The sequence below is a fragment of the Pezoporus flaviventris genome, unplaced genomic scaffold (genome assembly GCF_033815535.1).
Source record: "Pezoporus flaviventris isolate CSIRO_AGI_PZ_B2104156 unplaced genomic scaffold, CSIRO_AGI_Pfla_v1 ptg000054l, whole genome shotgun sequence".
Lineage (NCBI taxonomy): Eukaryota > Metazoa > Chordata > Aves > Psittaciformes > Psittacidae > Pezoporus > Pezoporus flaviventris.
The window spans coordinates 1630619-1649648 of record NW_026892602.1 but is presented as its reverse complement, the minus strand read 5'-3'; the positions used below and the strand labels follow the sequence as shown (position 1 = coordinate 1649648).

General features: G+C 39.9%; 1 protein-coding gene across 4 annotated transcripts; it reads left to right on the top strand.

The window, feature by feature from the left end:
- The first annotated feature begins 843 nt into the window (after positions 1 to 843).
- Positions 844 to 16446, top strand: DNAAF1 (dynein axonemal assembly factor 1). 4 transcript variants are annotated; one of them, XM_061468966.1, is made up of 12 exons: positions 844 to 1354; positions 2309 to 2444; positions 5792 to 5883; positions 6731 to 6952; positions 7827 to 7993; positions 8250 to 8371; positions 8832 to 9046; positions 10184 to 10429; positions 10962 to 11071; positions 13421 to 13489; positions 15456 to 15808; positions 16117 to 16446. In XM_061468966.1, exons 1-12 carry the CDS (start codon positions 1219 to 1221, stop codon positions 16208 to 16210), a joined length of 1962 nt encoding a protein of 653 aa, XP_061324950.1. In that variant the 5' UTR covers positions 844 to 1218; the 3' UTR covers positions 16211 to 16446. The 4 variants fall into 4 exon arrangements, with proteins under 4 accessions (XP_061324950.1, XP_061324948.1, XP_061324949.1 ...); XM_061468964.1 differs by having other exon boundaries at positions 10184 to 10444; positions 15459 to 15808; XM_061468965.1 differs by having other exon boundaries at positions 845 to 1354; positions 10184 to 10432.
- The last annotated feature ends 2584 nt before the right edge of the window (positions 16447 to 19030 follow it).

Genomic DNA, 19030 nt, shown 5'->3' with positions numbered 1-19030 from the left:
GCATACCGGCTTTCAGCAGAAAAAGCCTCACATAGGTTTTACTGGTCAGTATTTCCTAAAACAAGCACAGAACCCCAACACTGCCTCCTCGGTAGCACCCGATTTACAGCCGCAGCCGGCAGCCTACCGCCAACTGGCGTCAGGGCCGTGACCAAGTGCACGCCGGGACGCAGGCCTCATCCCTCCGGCAGGGCAGCAAGCTCAGGGCGTGTTCACTCCCACCAGCCCCAGCGTCAAAGGGGCCTGACCCGGCGCCTCAGCATCCCCCTCAGCCCCTGCCTAGGCCCGGCTGTCACGGAGGCAAACCACCCCCCAGCCACGGCCCATGGGGAGGAACCCGCCGCCCTCCCGGGGCTGTTACCGGCCCAAGCAGACTCACCCGCGGGGCCGTGGCCGGCCCTTCCGCGGTGCCGTACTCCCGCCGCCACCGGCACCGCTGCGCGGGGCAGCTGGGAGCGGCCGAGTGGCCTTGTGGGTCTGCGCGCTGAGTCGCCATGGCGACAGCGGCTGTTAGTGCGGCTGAGGTGGGGATCTGGCTGCATGCGCCTCAGGAGCTGTGTCTGGGGCTGCGGTGAACCGTCACCTCCGTCGCTGTTTACATCTCCTATTGTCTGGGAGATACGGCGGGGAGTGCTGCTCCGGGTCCGGGTCCGGGTCCGGGTCCGGGTCCGAACGCTCGGCCCAGCCTTGCCCGGGTCTGCCGGGTCTGGGGTCAGGTAAAGGGAGCTGGAGGTTTAATGGGCAGTATAGCATTGCGCTTTAGGGCAGAACTCTTGTCTAGAGAGCTCTAGAGGGGTATAGCAGCAAAAAGTGCTGAGGGGAAATGTTGCTGCATCTGCCGTCCTTGTGAGGAAATGAAAATGCCGCAGGAGCCTACCCGGGTTGTGGTAGGGCGGGAAGCAGCCATATCGCAAGAGCAGGCTGAGCACCATCACTGCATCCTCAGCTCTACGGCTTTGAAAGGGAAGAGTTGACTTACTCTACTTTGGAAGGCTTCTCAGCCGTCTTCCTCCCTGCTCTGAGCATAAACTCTCCCTGCATTTTGGTATCTTCACAATGACTAGACCTAGGTTATCCATTCCATGCAGGCTTCATAATTTACTCATAATGGTCTTATCTGTAACAGGTTCTCCTTCTAAAACCTTTAGACGTTTTGTCTGGGAAAGTTGGATAGTAAATCAAATAGTGACTTGGCTGATCTAAATCACATATCTTAAAATGCAATCACAATTTGGAGACTCAGACAAAGGCCATGGATGGGAGGTGACTGCACAAGAGTTGTCAGGGGAATCTCTGAATGACACCAACAATGAAGCTACCCACACAGAAAATGAAGGCAATTCTGTCCATACAGGTGAGCCTGTTCAGCTGGCTTGCTAGGACTAATTTAGGGAACATTAGTGAACATAAAGCCTAGACATCAAGTTTGTCATTACTCACCCGGATGCAATATGAGTTTATTCTTTCCCTCAGTAAAGCCACTGAAAATCTTGCCATAACTGAGGCTTATTCAATTGTTATCTTCTTGTGCCTTTTTTTTTTCTTTGGTTTTTTTTTTTTCATGTTCTGTTGCTTTACTTTTCTCTTGCTGGAGGGATACCTTTCCCTGTGTTGCAATTATACAATCAGTCTGACCTCTAAATGTTTTAATTACAATCATATTTAAGTGAGCTGGCACAATTGTCTTGTTTGCACTGTCTCTTTTTAAGTGTATGGGCTACAAGTGCAACTAGAAGGTGAAGAGCAAGATTCTGAAGAGTATTGAAAATGCAATTAATCAATGTCAATCTAAAGACAGCTCGAATGAGTTGTCTCCAGTAGCACTGGAGACAACCTCCACAGAGTACAAAAGGGTGAATTTGTGGAAGAGCTAGACTAACAGTGCTTGTGATGACTCAGATACACCACTACTGTGGTCTCTTTACATGCAAAGTTAGCAGTCTCATTAAACTCAAATTATTGGTAATTAAATGTAGCATATAGTAGATGTCTAAAACCATAAGAACACAGGTGCCAGTACTTTACTTCACTGTGCGTTATAATAATCATATGACTAGTGACTTCCAGATCTAATAAAATATAAAATGGAGATTTCAACAGTTTATTTTGGCACTACTTATTTTACTTTGCCATCTAAAAAGTTAAGCTTCTGTTCATTAAACCTGTCAGCAAAAATCTTGGTTATAACACCTCTTTTCTTGAAGTTCATATTAAATTACTCTTCAATATTTCTTTAAAGTAATTAGCAACATGACATTTTTTCCCCACTCACGCTATTAAACTGCAACTCATTTTCTTGCTCACAAAGATGTTAAAACTCAAGAGAAAGCCATAAACTGGATGTCCAGAGCAGATCAACAGAATGAGCAAAAATCAGATGGTGATCACAAAGCTGTCACCAGCTTATTCCATCAAAGGACAGAAGAAAAGGGGGGCTGTCTAAGGTAATACATTTGTTGCGGAAGTTTTTTATGTTCATCCTGGCATCACTGGAGTCAGTGGGAGTTTTGCTGTTCTTTATATTAACCTTAATTCAGGGGAACAATTTTAAAGATGAGAATAGTTGATAAATCAGAAATCAGTGCTGTTTCCAGCATCTGTACAGCTCTTGGTTTTATTTTGTTTTAGTTTTTTGTTGTTGTTGTTTTTTTTTTTATGGCCACAGTACCAAAACTACATTTAAGTAGACTATGTAGTCTGCTCAATAGTTCTGGAGAAAACTTCACAAACTCCTTTGGGAGTAATTTTTCAATAGACTTGACTATTTCTCAGCATTGAATCAGATAATGTGTTGTATTAATTCATCACAATGTAGATATTACAGTTGTCAAGATAATTTTTAGTAGAGGAAATCCAGAAGTACCTCAAATGGTTGACAATAAGACACATATCTCCTTTGTAAGCTTTGGCTCTAATTGTGGTCCACTCTAAGCCAGGATGTGCTGCAATGGCTCTTTATTAATACTTGTGAAATGGGATTATTCTCCTGTTACCTCTGATGAAGCACATTCCAAGCAACTATTAAAATTACACCCAACATTTGGTACTATTTAATTACATTGTTGAAAGTCTGGTCACATGGGCTAGTTATGGAGTGGTATATAAGGAACAGTGAAGATTTGCTCTCAGTTCTTATCACAGTATCACAGTATGCTAGAGATTGGAAGGGACCTCAAAAGATCATCTAGTCCAATCCCCCTGCCGGAGCAGGAACACCTAGATAATGTTACACAGGAATGTGTCCAGGCGAGTTTTGAATGTCTCCAGGGAAGGAGACTCCACAACCTCCCTGGGCAGCCTGTTCCAGTGTTCTGTCACCCTCACTGAGAAGAAGTTTCTTCTCAAGTTTAAGTGGAACCTCTTGTGTTCCAGTTTGTACCCATTACCCCTTGTCCTATCATTGTTTGCCACTGAGTAGAGCCTGGCTCCATCCTCGTGACACTCCCCCTTTATATATTTATATACACTAATAAGGTCACCCCTCAGTCTCCTCTTCTCTAAACTATAGAGACCCAGCTCCCTCAGTCTTTCCTCATAAGGGAGATGCTCCACTCCCTTAATCATCTTAGTTGCCCTGTGCTGGACTCTCTCCACCAGGTCCCTGTCCTTCTTGAACTGTGGGGCCCAGAACTGGACACAATATTCCAGATGCGGTCTCACCCGGGCACAGTAGAGGGGAAGGAGGACCTCTCTCGACCTACTCACCACCCCCCTTCTAATACACCCCAGGATTCCATTGGCCTTCTTGGCCACAAGGGCACAGTGTTGGCTCATGGTCATCCTGTCGTCCGCTAGGACCCCCAGGTCCCTCTCCCCTACCCTGCTCTCTAACAGGTATATCTGCTTACTTTCACTGCTTGTGAAACTCCCAAGTTTATATTGATGCTAACTTTAGGGCATCTTTCTATTAGAGACAGTTAACAGTCTTTTAAAGCCAAGGGAAAGACTCACTGAGTTATCAGAAGGTAGAATGGACTGGACTTACAGAGAAAACTTGGTTAACCTGGGCTGATAGCCTAGCACACTTCAGAATTAAGTTTTTATGAAGAATGGCAGTAGAGAGCAGTGACTGCACATGAGATAATTAGTGTTTTGAAGAAACACCTTTTGTGATCCTATAAATTCCATGAGAATGTTAATCATTTAATTAAATACTACCTCAAATAGCACAATGAAAAATAGTGGGATATACTGCAAGTAGCTAGCATACAACAATCTACCTATGCTGACAATACAAGGAAACATTATATATTTAAAGATTGTGCTCAAGGTTTATAAATCTTTCATTCCTTCAGAGATTTATGTCAGGCATGTTTGGCTTACAGGGCTGTTACAGGCTGCCATTCATATTTTATATTGCCCCAGGAAGTCAATTGACTAGTTGACTGTATTACAGGTTTGTTCTTAAGCAATACTGAGATTTTTAATTTAGTAAGTAAATATATCTAAAAGCAAAATCGTTACAAAAGGTTTAAATTCACTGCATTTACTCAAGGTTTTTTTGTTATTTTGAAAATATCTTCATGCCAAGAAGATCTTACTGTGACAGACCTTAGGCCTACAAATGCTTATGACTACAAATGCAAAGTGCATTTTGTTAATAAAGAATTTAAGAGTGGAAAATAATTTTGGACTATTTAACATTGTACTCTTGTAATACTTCTTGAAGTGAGAGATATCTAATAGAAGTTTCATTCAGGAATTTTGTTTTATAGAACTTAATCTTTCTGAGCAAGAAGATACAGGTATTTTCTGCTTTGGACTGTTTTTGCTAGGTGTTTTCAGTATGGATCCCAAGTTGCTTTTCTATAATGTTACTAAATTTTATGTAGCCCTGGACAGCTTGCCTCCCAAAAGAGTGTCCTGTCACTCTTTGCAAAGTCCATGCTAGGGGACCACCAGCTCTATGAAACTGTTGATCCAGTGCTGTCTAGCACAGGATCCCCAGATAATGGCATAACTCATCCCTTCTGCCACTCTTCACTTCCATCCGTTCCTGTTTTAACAGTTTTAAGGCGACCCATGTACTTACCCTTTGGGGTTTTGCTGTCCTGCTGACTGCCATGTGCAGCTTTGGCCTTGTCTGGCTGCTGTTGCCTGCTAGCCCAAGTGCTTTGCCCTTGCAGCCTCCACTGTTTCACACTGTAGCTTTCTGCCCAATTTCTCTTACCAAGTCCTCTGCCCCTGTACTGTTCAGCTGAAGTCCACAGCATCCTTCTTACTTACATGAATCCCAAAAGGAGTGGAGCTGAATACTAAGCAATTACAGTTGAACAGGTATGATTATTTTTCTTACTACAGCATTCCTAGCCATCACAGTTGTATATTAAAACTGCCTTGAGTGCTATTTCAGAGTCAGCATTTCATTAAAACGTTAGGCTGATACCTATGGATGTTGCATATTGCCAGCAAAGGTCCTGCGCTGAAGCAGCAAGGAATGGGGGAAAGAATTGGAGAGGAAAGAACCAGAATACAACATAGAATCATGCTGACTTTTTCCAAGAAGATGGACTTTCTCATTCCTTACCCATTCCCTACATACACTCTGGTTTTTAGTGGAAGAGCATGGTAACTCACTTCTGACAGGTAGAAATGGAAAGCCACTCTAACGAAAACTACTGCTTTTTTTATTTGAAGTATGGCCTTGAAAGCTGAAGCTATTTTTCATGCACAAAAGAATGATTAGTTGTATTGCACTGCTATCTGGTAAAAACCCAGAGATTACAGAATATGCACTGAAATACATTTTTGTTGTTGTTGTTTTGTTTTGCTTCTTCTTCCCTTATTTTAGAATGACAAAAAAGGTTCTGCAAGACATCTGTAAACAGCAGAAATTCTATGTGACCCCATACTTAAATGACACTCTTTACTTGCATTATAAAGGTAAGATGTGGACATGACCAATTAGACTTACATAGCATTTTAGCAGAGTATCTGTTTTATGGCTTATTCAAGTAAGGTATCTAATAGTTCTTTTAAATTAGAAACATATTTTAATTGTGTGTAATAATGAAATTGTGAAACAAAGTGAGTCAGGATGAAGGTAGGAATTTGAACTCATTATAGATCTAATTGTCCTAGTTCACTTTGTAGTCATCAAAGGATCAGTAGGAGTCAAGGAGCACTCTTTTTTTTCCCAGAAAACCCAGTAGCCTCTGAGAAATATCTTAAAATACTGGTCTGGATTGCATTTAGAGGAAAAGACATATATTTCTTCTTAAATGTGTTAATACAAAGAAACTTTTCCAGCTTTGGGAACCTTATTGCTACCAAATAAAAAAGGTGAGGAACAAAGTTACAGTAAAAACTTGCTACACGTTCTCAGATGCAACTGAAAGAAGAAGTTGCTAGGATGAACATGGACCATCTTCTTGTCATTTTGCAGTAGGTTTTTGCATGATGGGTTAGCTGGTTCAGCTTAGCATAATTGTTTTAAATAAATAGGACATAATAAATCTACCTGCTACATTTGGCCCTGGTTTTGCTATTTTCTCAGGATTATTTGAGCACCTAAAGGACTGCATGAGATACAGACAGCAATACGTACATATATGTTTTTGCCTTTTATGGGCCATGTACTGTACCAATTAATTCAGTGGAAATACTGGCAGCAACTTGAGTACAAGTGTTCTTGCAGACTGTTTCAGCAGCATTCGTTTAATGAAATTTACTCTTCCAAAGACTTGGTTTTGGCCAGTGCCATTTAATTTTGAAACATCTTTTCCTGCAGGATTTGACCGCCTGGAGAATCTTGAGGAGTATACTGGGTTGAAGTGTTTATGGCTGGAATGCAATGGCATAACAAAAATTGAGAACTTGGAGGCTCAGACAGAGTTGCGTTGCCTCTACCTACAACTCAATCTAATTAAGAAAATTGAAAACCTTGAACCCTTACAAAAGTTGGATTCCCTCAATGTCAGTAACAACTACATCAAGACCATTGAGAATCTCTGTAAGAACTGTTGGAACAACATGTTTTAACCTATAATGAGCCCGTATTTCTAAGCTTTGACTAAGCTAAGCTATTATTAGTGGCACTAGTTTCAAGGGTTTTTTTATTTCTGTTAAAATTTTGCGCAATACCAAAGTCCACAAGGCTTCTATTAAAGAGTCAAATCTATGTATGTTGCAATTTTAATAGATGACAAAACAAAAAGGATGTAATAGTTACTTGCACATGGATACTTAGGATAATTGAGTAGTTTTTTTCTCACTTCTTAATACTATCTCAGTACTTAGGTTTTGCAGACAGGCTGGCAATCCAGTTTTCATTACTTACTTTATGGTTAAGGTGTGCTTTGACAGCTGCAGACGTCATTACCAAATATTTTACATCTTTTATCCTGTTAAAGGATGTATTCCATCTTCAGTAGAAAATAAATAATAATTCCTCTACATTATCATTTGTGTACACTGGGAGTGATTTGAAACAGAAGCTGTTGCTGTTGTGTAACTGACTATTTTGAAACGCAAATTAAAAACAACCACTCCCCTAAAACCAAATAACGGGTTTTTTGGGGGTGAAGAAAGCAGCTTTGAAGGCATAGCCAGAAAGTGCATATAGCAGAATAACGAATTTAGAAAAGAAACCTCCCAATTCAATATAAACAATTATTTTGATGCGTCTTTGAGCAAACCTGGCCTAGTGAAAGATGTCCCTGCCTGTGGCAGGCAGTTGAAACTGGATGAGCTCTAAGGTCCTTTTCAACCCAGACCATTCTGTGATTCTATGATTTTGACAATGCAGTTTTCTACTTGCTCCAGAAAACCTTCCTTGAAGTAATGGCTCTCACCTTTCTTTTCACTGTTCTGTTTTTCTCTGACAGCTTGTCTGAAGGTCCTGCAGACTCTGCAGATTGCTCACAACAAATTAGAAACAGTGGAAGACATACAGCACTTGCAAGAATGCCCCAGTATTTCTGTTCTTGATCTTTCCCACAACAATCTAAGTGATCCAGCTATTATAACTATTCTGGAGACTGTGCCTAATTTGGTAAGCCAAATCTAGCTGAAAGTTTGTATCGTGTATATAGCTGAATGCCATTAAAAGGTTTCATTGGGTAGGCCAGTTCACAATAGGTACTGGTCTAAAAGAAATGTTATTAAATATTACTTGGGGTTTTGTAGGTTACCTGTAACACCCAAGATGTTTTATTCACTTCTTATTTTTAAAATGATAGGGGAAGTGCATATCTAGAGTGAGTTTTTTTGCAACTTGACTTTAAAAATAGTTTCCCTTGTTTCTCCAGCATGTGCTGAATTTGATGGGAAACCAAGTGATAAAGAACATTGCTAATTATAGAAAAACACTTACTGTTAGACTAAAACAACTAACATATCTGGATGACAGACCAGTTTTCCCAAAAGATAGGTAAGAAACAGAGCCATCTTCTTTACACAGCAATAAAGTTCAAATGCTGATGATCACTTCTCCAGTTTTTGCCAGTATTGTCAGGGAAGTAAAGGAAGTCTGACCAATATAATTTATGAAGGGTGGAAGGGTGTTGTATTACAGAGTTCTAAGTCTAACACCTAGAAAACAAACAAACAAGCAAACAAAAATTTTTTCACAAGATAATTAATTTTTGAACAGAATTGTTTTACACCACATCTGTAGATCAAAGGCAAATCCTCATTTCTGCAAAAATGGAACAGGTATTTGGAAAAGCAGAGTTCAGCACTCCTGGCAGATCTCTGGTTGTGCAGTCACCAGCATTTGGATATCTTTGGTTCTTTTGTTGCAGTTCCACATACAAGATAAGATATATGTCTCATTTATAAAGATGGGCTTTTATAGCTATATTATAGTTAGGCTTTTGTGTTTTCATTAGAGCCTGTGCAGAAGCCTGGGCTGTTGGAGGTCTGGAAGCTGAGAAAGCAGAAAGGGAAAAATGGGAAACCAGAGAGAGAAAAAAAATCCAAGATAGCATTGATGCTTTAGCAGCAATCAGGTGGAAAGCAGACAAAAAGAAAAGAAGAAAGTATATGGAAGAAAAAGAGACAAGTGCTAAATCTGGAAATGGAGACAAAGCAGACATCCTAGAAGGTTTGTGATTACTATTTTGGAACATGTTTGTGTCTGCTTCAATTTGAATATTTAAAATAATTCAAATATAGGAACGGAACAGTTCCTAAAAGTTCAGAAGCAGGCTGATGCAATTTTTTGAATATATTTATGAATCTGCTTTTCCAATATGAAGTGCTTTATTTATCTTGGTGCATCTTAGATTAACTACAGCAATCATTAAGCAATCATCACCTTTTTCACTGCTGATGAAACAGAAAATCAACAAATCACTTCATGTCCCAGTGTTTCAAGCTCTTGTGCTCTTCACTGAAGCAACCATGTGCTAGTAAGTGCCCTAATGGTTCCAGCAGGCATTCATGGGCAGTTACACACCAAGAGCAATCTTTCCCCAAGATGCAGAACAGTGCTGTCTTTAACAGGCCTGTGGGCTCCAATAATACCTGGTGACAACTGCCTCATCAGTCCCCATCCAAACAGCTCTCTAGTCCTGCCTTTGCAAGCAGTGAGAGCTTCAGCCTAGAGCCTACAGCAGTGCTAATAAAAGCATAGGAAGAGGAAGGTTATTAATAGTTTGCTTCACTTACTTAATGTCATTTTTTATGCCACGAATTCTCCTGTCACATTACTCAAGGAGGAAAACATTTTACAACCAGTAATAGGTCAGGTTCCAACCTAACCTTTATAGAGAAGTACACATTTCAGAATAAAGAGGACTGAAGCCAAACAAGAAGACAGTACTGCAGCATAGAGAAGTGTTTATCTATCATCTGATACATTTTTTTGGGTTTCACAGGCTCTGAAGTCAAACATAGTTGACCAACAAGTGAAACTTTTTCTGCAAGCAGACAGGTTGCATAAAGGAGAGGATAACTTCAACATCTGTCACTGATAAATCCATCTTATTGCTCAAGCATATATTTAAATACATAGTCACTTGTGAGCCTTTTCAAAGTCAACTACAGATACAAGGCGATTCTTTACTGTAGTGTTTTCTCTATGAAGATTGCTGATCCATGAATAACTGCTCAAACCAAGTAGGAGCTTTTGATGCATATTTTAGGCCAGACCATTGAGACTATCTAGTAAAGTCTGGATATTTAGAATGAGTAATGGTAGATTAACTCAGCAGTTTTAATGAACTTGTTTCTTTTTTAGGGGCACCTGAAAATTCAGATAACAAAGATGGCAATTCTAATACACTGGAGACTTCAAATATATCAGAAGAGGAAGAAACTCAAGAGAAGACTGACAAATTTAGAAATGAAAGTTTTGATGGTCATGAGGAAGTGATAACACTTTTACAAAATGGAAGAGATAACACAGGTTTCACATCTGCTAGAATTCAAGAGGATGCACAGGAATCAAACTGTAACAAATGCCCAAACTTCAACAAGGAGACAGGTGGTAATGTACATGGTGAAGAATCAAACCAAACTGAGGATGCAGAGATGATGAGCCAAACTCTTAACACTGCCTCTGCTGTGATTCAAACCAACTGACTCATAGATAGGAACATCCCACTAGATTTCCACAGTAATTAGGTGACAATTAAGTAATACTGGATAAAATATCCTTTCTCTACAGCAACAGAAATTTCCCAGGGCTCAGCCTGCAATTTCTGCTATATAAAGCAGGAATAAATATGCCACAGAAGCTGGACATCACTCTAGAGGTGGTTTTGTTCCTTCACGCATGGAAGCACCCTTTTTCAGATATGTGGAATACATTATTGCAAAATGCTAACATTAATTTATACAATATAAGGGAGACCAGGTATATGATGTAAGACAGTGCATGTATGATGTAAGACAGCTGTGAATTCTGCAGTGGTAGTCAGGTCCCCAGCAATCTGATTTTTCAGTGCTTGCTGTTGCAATACAGACAGTCTTTTATTCAGTCAGTTCTCTGCAACTGAGTATTGTTTATTCTTTAGATCTACCAAGAGAGAAGGCAGCTACTGGAAAGGCCATACTTCCTGAACTGGATCAATATGCTGAAACTGAACAAACCAAACTGGATGCACTGGAGAAACTTTGTCTTGATGTATGTATTGGATTCAGATTTTGAGAAGTTCATATTTCATTATTGCCTGCTCCCAAATTAATTCTTGTAACATCCTGGCTAATAAAACTATATGACCAGGTTTCTAAGAAAGGTCCACTGGTAAGAAAAGTAGAAGGAAAATTAAAAAAACAAAACAAAACAAAACAACAAATGAAAGTTGTAGTACCCCTACTCACCCTCCCCAGCATAGCATGTGTAAAAAACATTACCACCACTTCCAAAGTTTATTTTGTCCTTTGGCTATAAATCACCTGCAGCTGACCTTCTATCTCTGATTTTTCTGGAGAAGTTCATGAAGGTTCTCATTTAAAAAACAGAACTCACAACAAAAGGAATCTAGTAGATACATGCCTCCTCTTAGGCAAAACTCAAATGAAACATAAGGTTGAAAATGTGAACTGTCGCAGAAAAAGCATAATGAAGAAATAGCCACACTGTAAATGTTAGCTAGCAGTATTAGATATTATAAATTACTTCTTAAAATATAACTTTTAAGTATGTTTCTAAGAAAAGCAGAATGTGTATTATTCAGGTATATAATAAGCAATTGACATTTATAATATGATCTTTTATTATCTAAGATGTCTATCTGATGATGCAAACATTTAAACATGTTCAACCACATTTAACCATGAGAGGACATGGATGCCACTGAAAAATACAATCTCACTTCAAAGAAGAATTATTCAATATGTTGTAATTATAACACTGCTGCTAAACTGACCATATCAGATTATGACATTACTAGCAATAACAAACCTCTGAGTTTAGGATTTCCCAGACCACTTAATATGCTCTTTGATCCTTTATACTGCCACCCTTAACTAAATTCTTGATGGAATGTTTTAGAAAAGCCTCTTATATCTTCCCCAGGGAAAAAAAAAAAAGCCATCCTGTTATCAAAGGGCTCTACCCACTGCTCCAGTAGAGGGCTTACTGCTGTATCCTTCCATTTGACTGGTTTTAATAACAGGTTTAACAAGGACAGTGGAGAGAATTGGCAGCAATTTGAAGTATATACAATATTATTTTTGTAAGCAGATCTTGCAGGGGCTGACATAAAAGCTTTAAAGAAATAACAGTACTGTAGGTACCCAAAATGTAAAGATTTCATAGATTCATTGTTTGGTTTTCTTTCTTGGTGCTATATGGCACCATAGCAAGCTCCTTTGCACAAACTTTAACGTGCTGTAAAAGGAACACTTCAACAAACATGCATGGGGTTTCTTCTGACACATAAAAAGTACGACTATTATGATTTTACACAAAAAGAAAGTAAAATCACACACAAATACGCATTTCATGTTCTGTGCTACTTTGTTCTTCAACTGATGCTTAGTAATGGAAAGAGCTTCTTGCAACAACCTCCAATACTTACGCTATGCAGATTTTCCAGAGACTTAGCGCTGACATGGCAGGGAATGGCTGTGAAGATGACACTCGTGAGAAGCTCTGGTGTACCTCCATTGTCTTTACTGATCTCCTGGAGTCAGTAGATGGTCTCAATAGTAATATAAGGGAGAAGAGTGGAGGAGGATTTGTAATGTGGTGGTTATTAGATTGGAAATAAGGAAGAAATTCTTTACTGTTAGGGTGGTGAGGCACTGGAATGGGTTGCCCAGGGAAGTTGTGAGTGCTCCATCCCTGGCAGTGTTCAAGGCCAGGTTGGACAGAGCCTTGGGTGACATGTTTTAGTGGGAGGTGTCCCTGCCCATGGCAGAGGGGGTTGGAACTAGGTGATCTTAAGGTCTTTTCCAACCCTAACTATTCTATGCTTCTGCGACATCCCTCTGTCAAGCAGAAGCAAGCTCCTGTTGCTGCGCATCTCAGTTCTCGGGAAGCTTGCAGTTCTGTATCCCTAATTATGAAGCATTCACAGTAAAATATCGTGTTATTGGATGTATTTAGGTTAACAGAGTTAAGACTGCAGATCGTTGTCCATAAACATGAGTTGCAGCTGAGGTGAAGTCTGTTGAATAGCTATGAAACAGCTAATAAATGTAAACCATGCTTGCTTTTAAAATCCTTTTAATGCTTTGCTGTTTATCCTTTTCTCCTTCATGATCACACAGCACAGTAGAAAACAGCACTCAGGCTGACATTAAAGTTATTTCCTTCCCATCTGCTATTTCTGGAGACATGAATTTTCATTTTCCCACAAGTGTTTAACAGAGGAAACTGTCACATTGGAGAAAATGACAGTGTGGTATTGCTGCCTGAATTCTTACCCAGAAAAGCATGGCTTTGAAGAACATTCCTCATGAGAGAGAGGTTTTATTGGTTACAGTAGCTTTTCCCACTGACCAATAATCTCATGATTGTTTTCAGGAATTGCCTGATTTAGAAGACACTGATGTAAATGAATTTGCCCCAGAAGAGGAAAGCTTTGTTCAAAAGGTAAGATTTTTATTCATTCCAGTGATGGAGCTTCCCTAAACACATTTACAAATTGTCTTGCAAAATGAGGACAATCTCAGTTGTGAAATGGCTCTGGGAGATGCAATCAGTCATGCATTTATAAACTAAAAGGGATGTTTCAGAAGATCTTCTCTATCCACTTATAAATAGTTTCTTAATTTAAGGTTTTATATTATTGTATTACAAAAATAGAAGAATGAACACCTAAGATGAAGTAATGCAGCTGTTTAATTTCTTAGCTTAATTCTAAGATTAATTTCTTAGCAGTATGTAGTGGTTTTACGAAAATGACTCTTAAAATATACTTTACAATACTAATACACTGCAAAGTACTGAACGGCTAGAACAGAATGCCTACAACTGAATAAAATCAGTCTTTTCAACTGAAAACACAGAGAAATTGAAACTTTTTGGCTCCACTGCATGCTAGTCAGATACAAGGCAGTTCATGCCCACATTAGCAGTATGCTGGGCTCAAAATAATCTTCTAGGCAAAAGCCTATAAACAGAAACAGAAGAGAAAAAAGAAAAATAGAGCAACAAAAATGAACTGCACAGTATTGATTCTTGTGCTGATGTTAACTCATACTTGCCTTGTTGGAGACAAAGGCCAATACAGAGTGCATGTTCTTACATGTCCCTCCAAGCTAATGAGAACTTTTCCTTCAGTCAGCGTAAGGCAAATCAATAATTTTTATATAAAGTGGATTTAACCTGATGTGTTTGTCCTGGGGCCATACTGTGCTAAAACTGAGTTTAGACTGTAGTCTAAAATGTTGCTGCAGCTCATGATAGCTGTCAGCAAGATGAGAATCCCATATTGCCAAGAGCACTTTGCTCAGTCCTTGAGGGAGGCAATGGCTGAAAACATTGCATGGTCTCACAGGCTGCTTAAGTTGATTAAACAAATGTGACAAGGATGGAAATGCAGGAGAGCCTCAGAACCAGAGCACTGCACTTGGTGGGAGTTCAAATTTATGCACAGAGGAAGCAGCAGCTCTTGATAAGTACAATCCACGATGTGGGAGGTGGGGAGGGACATTAACCTGCTTCAGCAAATGCAGAGGAGGCCACAAACATGTTCAGAGGGCTGGAGTACCTCTGCTCCGGAGACAGGCTGAGAGAGCTGGGCTTGTTCAGCCTGGAGAAGATAAGGCTCTGGGGAGACCCTCGAGCAGCTTCCAGTGCCTAAAGGGGCTACAAGAAACCTGAAGAGAGGCTTTTGATAAGGGCATGTAGTGATAGGACAAGGGGAAAGGGTTTTGAACTGAAAGAGGATAGATTTAGATTAGACATTAGGAAGAAGTTCTTCACTGTGGTAAGACGCTGGCACAGATTGCCCAGAGAAGCTGTGGCTGCCCCATCCCTGGCAGTGTTTCAAGGCCAGGTTGGACAGGGCTTGGAGCAACCTGGTCTAGTGGAAAGTGTCCCATGGCAAGAGGTTGGAACTATACGAGCTTTAAGGTCCCCTCCATCCCAAACCATTCCATAAGTCATGGAATTTATTTACTCTTTTGGTCACAGACTAATAACAGCATTGAAAAATATCTTTGCAACAAAGCCTCCAATTAAAAGAAAATAGGAACAGAGGATATGCTAGCACTGTCACACCCTGAGTGGTGTTTGGTTCTTAAGTGATGTCAGATGAATATACTAGTCAGGACCCTCTGTTTGGAGGTAAAGTAACAGAACTGAGCCCCCACATTTCTGAATTGCTGAAATAGGTCTTCATTTTGCAAATGGTTAGTAGTTCATCACTAATGCCTGAGGAATAGTTAACCCAAGATTCATCCACAGAGAGCAGAGCTATGGCTGAAGCACATTTTCCATGCATTCTGGGAGAATGGCACGTCAAAGCTGACAGCTGTTATGTGGGTCCAAGAGATATTTACCCACCTTTTACATCTAGAATAATATATTTTAATTAGATTTTCCACCTTTACAGCAGGAATATCACCCAAAGATTGAAATAATTTCTGAAATGACAAATGACAGCGATTCAGCATTAGAGGAAGACAATAAAAGCATGTTTGAGAATTCAGAAGAAGTCCCAACAGCAATCTTTTCAAATGCATGTAAGATACATAAAGAGCATGGAAAGGAGCACTTAAGACCCCTTGTTGAAAGCTTCTTTACACAGCCTGCTAATTCCAAAAGATACCAGGAGATCAAAGATCAACAAGCAACCCCCTCAAGACCCTTGATACAAGAGATTAACTCTGAGCCCAAGGATAATCTACTCTTGTCACCAGTCTACAAGCAACCAGGTGACCCAAGCCCAACAGAAGAGGATGGTAAGTTTACAGGGACTAATTTATAACAGAGAAAACAGTGGCTGGCACATACATATTAAACATTTGTTCAGCTCTGTTGTTGAGAAAATTTTCAATCCATGGTTAGTTGACAGTCACCTCTTCCTTTTATTTGCGTGGGAATCCCAATAAATTAGGAACTAAAATGTTATTTTTTTCTTTTTCTACACAGGATTTCTTGCAGAGTTTTATTTAAATGTTTTTTAAAATTTGGGCCCTACATTTCTTTTTCCAGTATTACAGACCACTGGTGAGTTTTAATTTGCCTTTTGCCTTCATGCTTTCAACAGGTAGTGGCAGCAATGGAGAAGCACAGTACCCAGCTGAGAGTGAAGGATGTTCTCACGAGGCATGGGACGACAAAGACAGTGAGAGTGGTTTAGATTAATCACTTTGCAAAAAACTCCAAGTATTCAGGGCAGCTGGCAGCATTCACTCCTCTGTGAGTGCACTATTGTGTTACAGTTAAATTAATTTCTGTGATGTCATTTTTTCCCTTGCATCCTAGGAATTACTTGGTTGAATGTTTATGTCTTAAGGTTTCATTACATACGTACTTCCAGTGCATACTGTAACATGTCTCTCTCACTTGAGCTAAATAAAGATTTTACTTGTAACCACATATATTTTAACTTGTATAATCTCATATTTCATACCAGATGAACCTTAATGACAAACGGAGATTGCTTCTCAACATGGTCTTTTATGGATCTAACATTCATAGACATCATTGTTTATGCAAAAAGAGATGCAGAACTAGTGTCCATGCATGAACATCTGGTTTTACCTGTTAGGGCGATCCGTGATGGATCATATGCTTGTATCTGCCATTTTCATCATTTTTCATTGTGTGATGTATGTCAGGATCTGAATTTCAAACAACAGAAAAATAACCAGCTTGGTAGTCATGGCGGAAAGGCAGCTTTGGTGCAAAAACCTGATCGAAGGAATTCTTCTTCCGTTTGCTTCTCTCATATACCACAGTCACAGTCTTGTGCCAAAGTGAAATGTAAGATAATAGCAGTGGTGCCTCAGCCAGGTTCTCTCTTACTCCCCCTCTTCTGAGCTGGAGAATAAAATTTGAGGAAGCAGATACTGCTTGAGTGCTTCCTCTGCAATTCCACAAAAGATTCCTGTCCAACACCACTTGGACAACCCTTGGCCAATTCTGCTGAACCATTCATGGCTCCTTTTCCTCACCCAGCAGGTTAAAAAAGTTAATTGCACACTGTTTAAGCACAACATAATGAGTTGGCCTCATCTTCAAGTGCTGATGTTTTAGTGATTTAACAGCAACATGAAGAATAGGTTAGGCATTAAGTGACCTCACATCATTAAGCCACACCCAAGTTTAGATGGATGTCTTTTTTCATATTTCTAAAAATGTCTAATAGTGTTTAATAAACGGAATTGAACAGGTCTTGTAGATGTGCACATTTATAGAAAAGAAATAACTACTATGGGCTTGTTGAAAAGATAGATTTTCAAGTAGCTGGGGTTAGGTGTCATCTGGTGGCAAGAGAACTGGTCCTAAGTAACACAATCGTAAAAAGCCCTCAGGGAAGACCGCAAAATTGCTTTAAATTTCAGCTATTTTCCACCTTCTGTGAGTACAAACATGCTGATAAAATCCGTGGCCTCCAGGACAGGGCAGGAGGATGAGCAAGGGCCTTGGAGGACAAGCTTATCTGGAAGCATCCCCAAGAATCTTCTTGGAAAGCTGCAAATGCTGCCAACAACATCTGTGAGCTTCATTTAACAATCATCTCCCCTTTTCTCAGAAAAAACTTATAGCCTGGGGTTGTGTGTTTTTGTGCTGCATATTAATACCTGTCCTGTTACCCCTTTGCTGCCTGAGACAAGAAGGCACAAAATGAAATACAAACCTTTGTAAGTAAGTAGAATCAGTTCTAAGTAAGGTCAAGTTTGATGGCTTTGTAACAGTAGGAATGGAAAATAACTGAGGTACATGTTTCACAGAACTAAAAAAAAATAGAGTGCAGATAGAGAACATAATAAGAACCCTTGTATAAGATAAATCATTGTAGTTGGTGTAGTTTTAGGTCCTTATGACCTTAGTACAAAAACAAGTGTAAGGAAAACAGGATAGAAAAAGAGAACATGTAGATAAAGAGTATCTGAAACTAGCAGGTGTCCAGGATGGGCTGCAGCTAAGCTAACTGATAAGTAGGACAGGATGATTATGTCTGCAGTGTTACCAAACCGATTAAGCTGCTGTAAGCATTATCTACTGCACATGCTTCAGAGGCTGCCAGAAGTGATGAAGCTTGTTGGAAGAAGTAAACGACTCCCAAAGACCACCACCACATTTTTGTACACATGCGGGGAAACTTTCTAGAAGAATGATGTAATACATAAGTAGCCTCATGAATATGCAAACATATACGTAATGAATATATATATTTAGCGACTATATAAGAACGGCTTAGTTTAGCAATTCGGAGAGACACGCTAGGAGGAGCTATCCCCCGTGTGCCCCGGCGCCGCAATAAATACCTGCTTGTCAACTTAAAACTCTGTTGGTGAGTTCCTGGAGATTTCTCCAAATCATGCCCTAAGAGAAAACAAGCAGGAAGGACCATCTGATCATGTCCCAGTTACAAAAGGAAAGTGTTTATATAAAAGGTAATTGCAAGAGTAAAATTTGAACTCTGTTACCACTGAAAGCAAGAAAATAAAGATAAGAGTTGCAACTATTGATTCTTTTATCTTGATTTTACCAGACACACCCACCCTAACAGGCATTTTAATTGCTAGAATTCAGCTGCTCTCTGAGCTGTGTTTATTGTGCCACGTTTTACCCACCAGATCTCATCAGTGAGCCCTACATCATCTCACAGGTGACCATCCTTAACTCCTGGAGGGATTTTTATCCTCCTTGGGAAGGAGGAAAGGAGTAAGGGAAAGTAGTGAGAGAAATGCCAGAGCAGGACTAAATGAGAAAAAGGAAACACGTTTAATTAGTGTTTTCTGTAAAACTTTACAAATATACAGCATAGTGCAAAAACGCAGTCTCAGCATGTCACCTTCAAGTCAAATTAACAATGTAAAAAGCCAAGGAACACAAGCTTGCTTCTTCACAGGTCTGGCTCTTGAATACTGTTCCTGAAGATTCCTCTCTCACCATTGAGCTCCAGTCTTTTGTTTTTAGTAGAGCACAAAGCCTAAAGAACAACCCAAGAGCCAC

Bases quoted from the DNA above. Each gene is read 5' to 3' on its own strand.
- DNAAF1 (XM_061468963.1), top strand. From the start codon at position 1,219: ATGCAATCACAATTTGGAGACTCAGACAAAGGCCATGGATGGGAGGTG. The intron at 5,884-6,730 runs GTAAGATGTGGA...CTTTTCCTGCAG, and splicing joins TCTTTACTTGCATTATAAAG to GATTTGACCGCCTGGAGAAT. The intron at 11,072-13,420 runs GTATGTATTGGA...GATTGTTTTCAG, and splicing joins TGGAGAAACTTTGTCTTGAT to GAATTGCCTGATTTAGAAGA.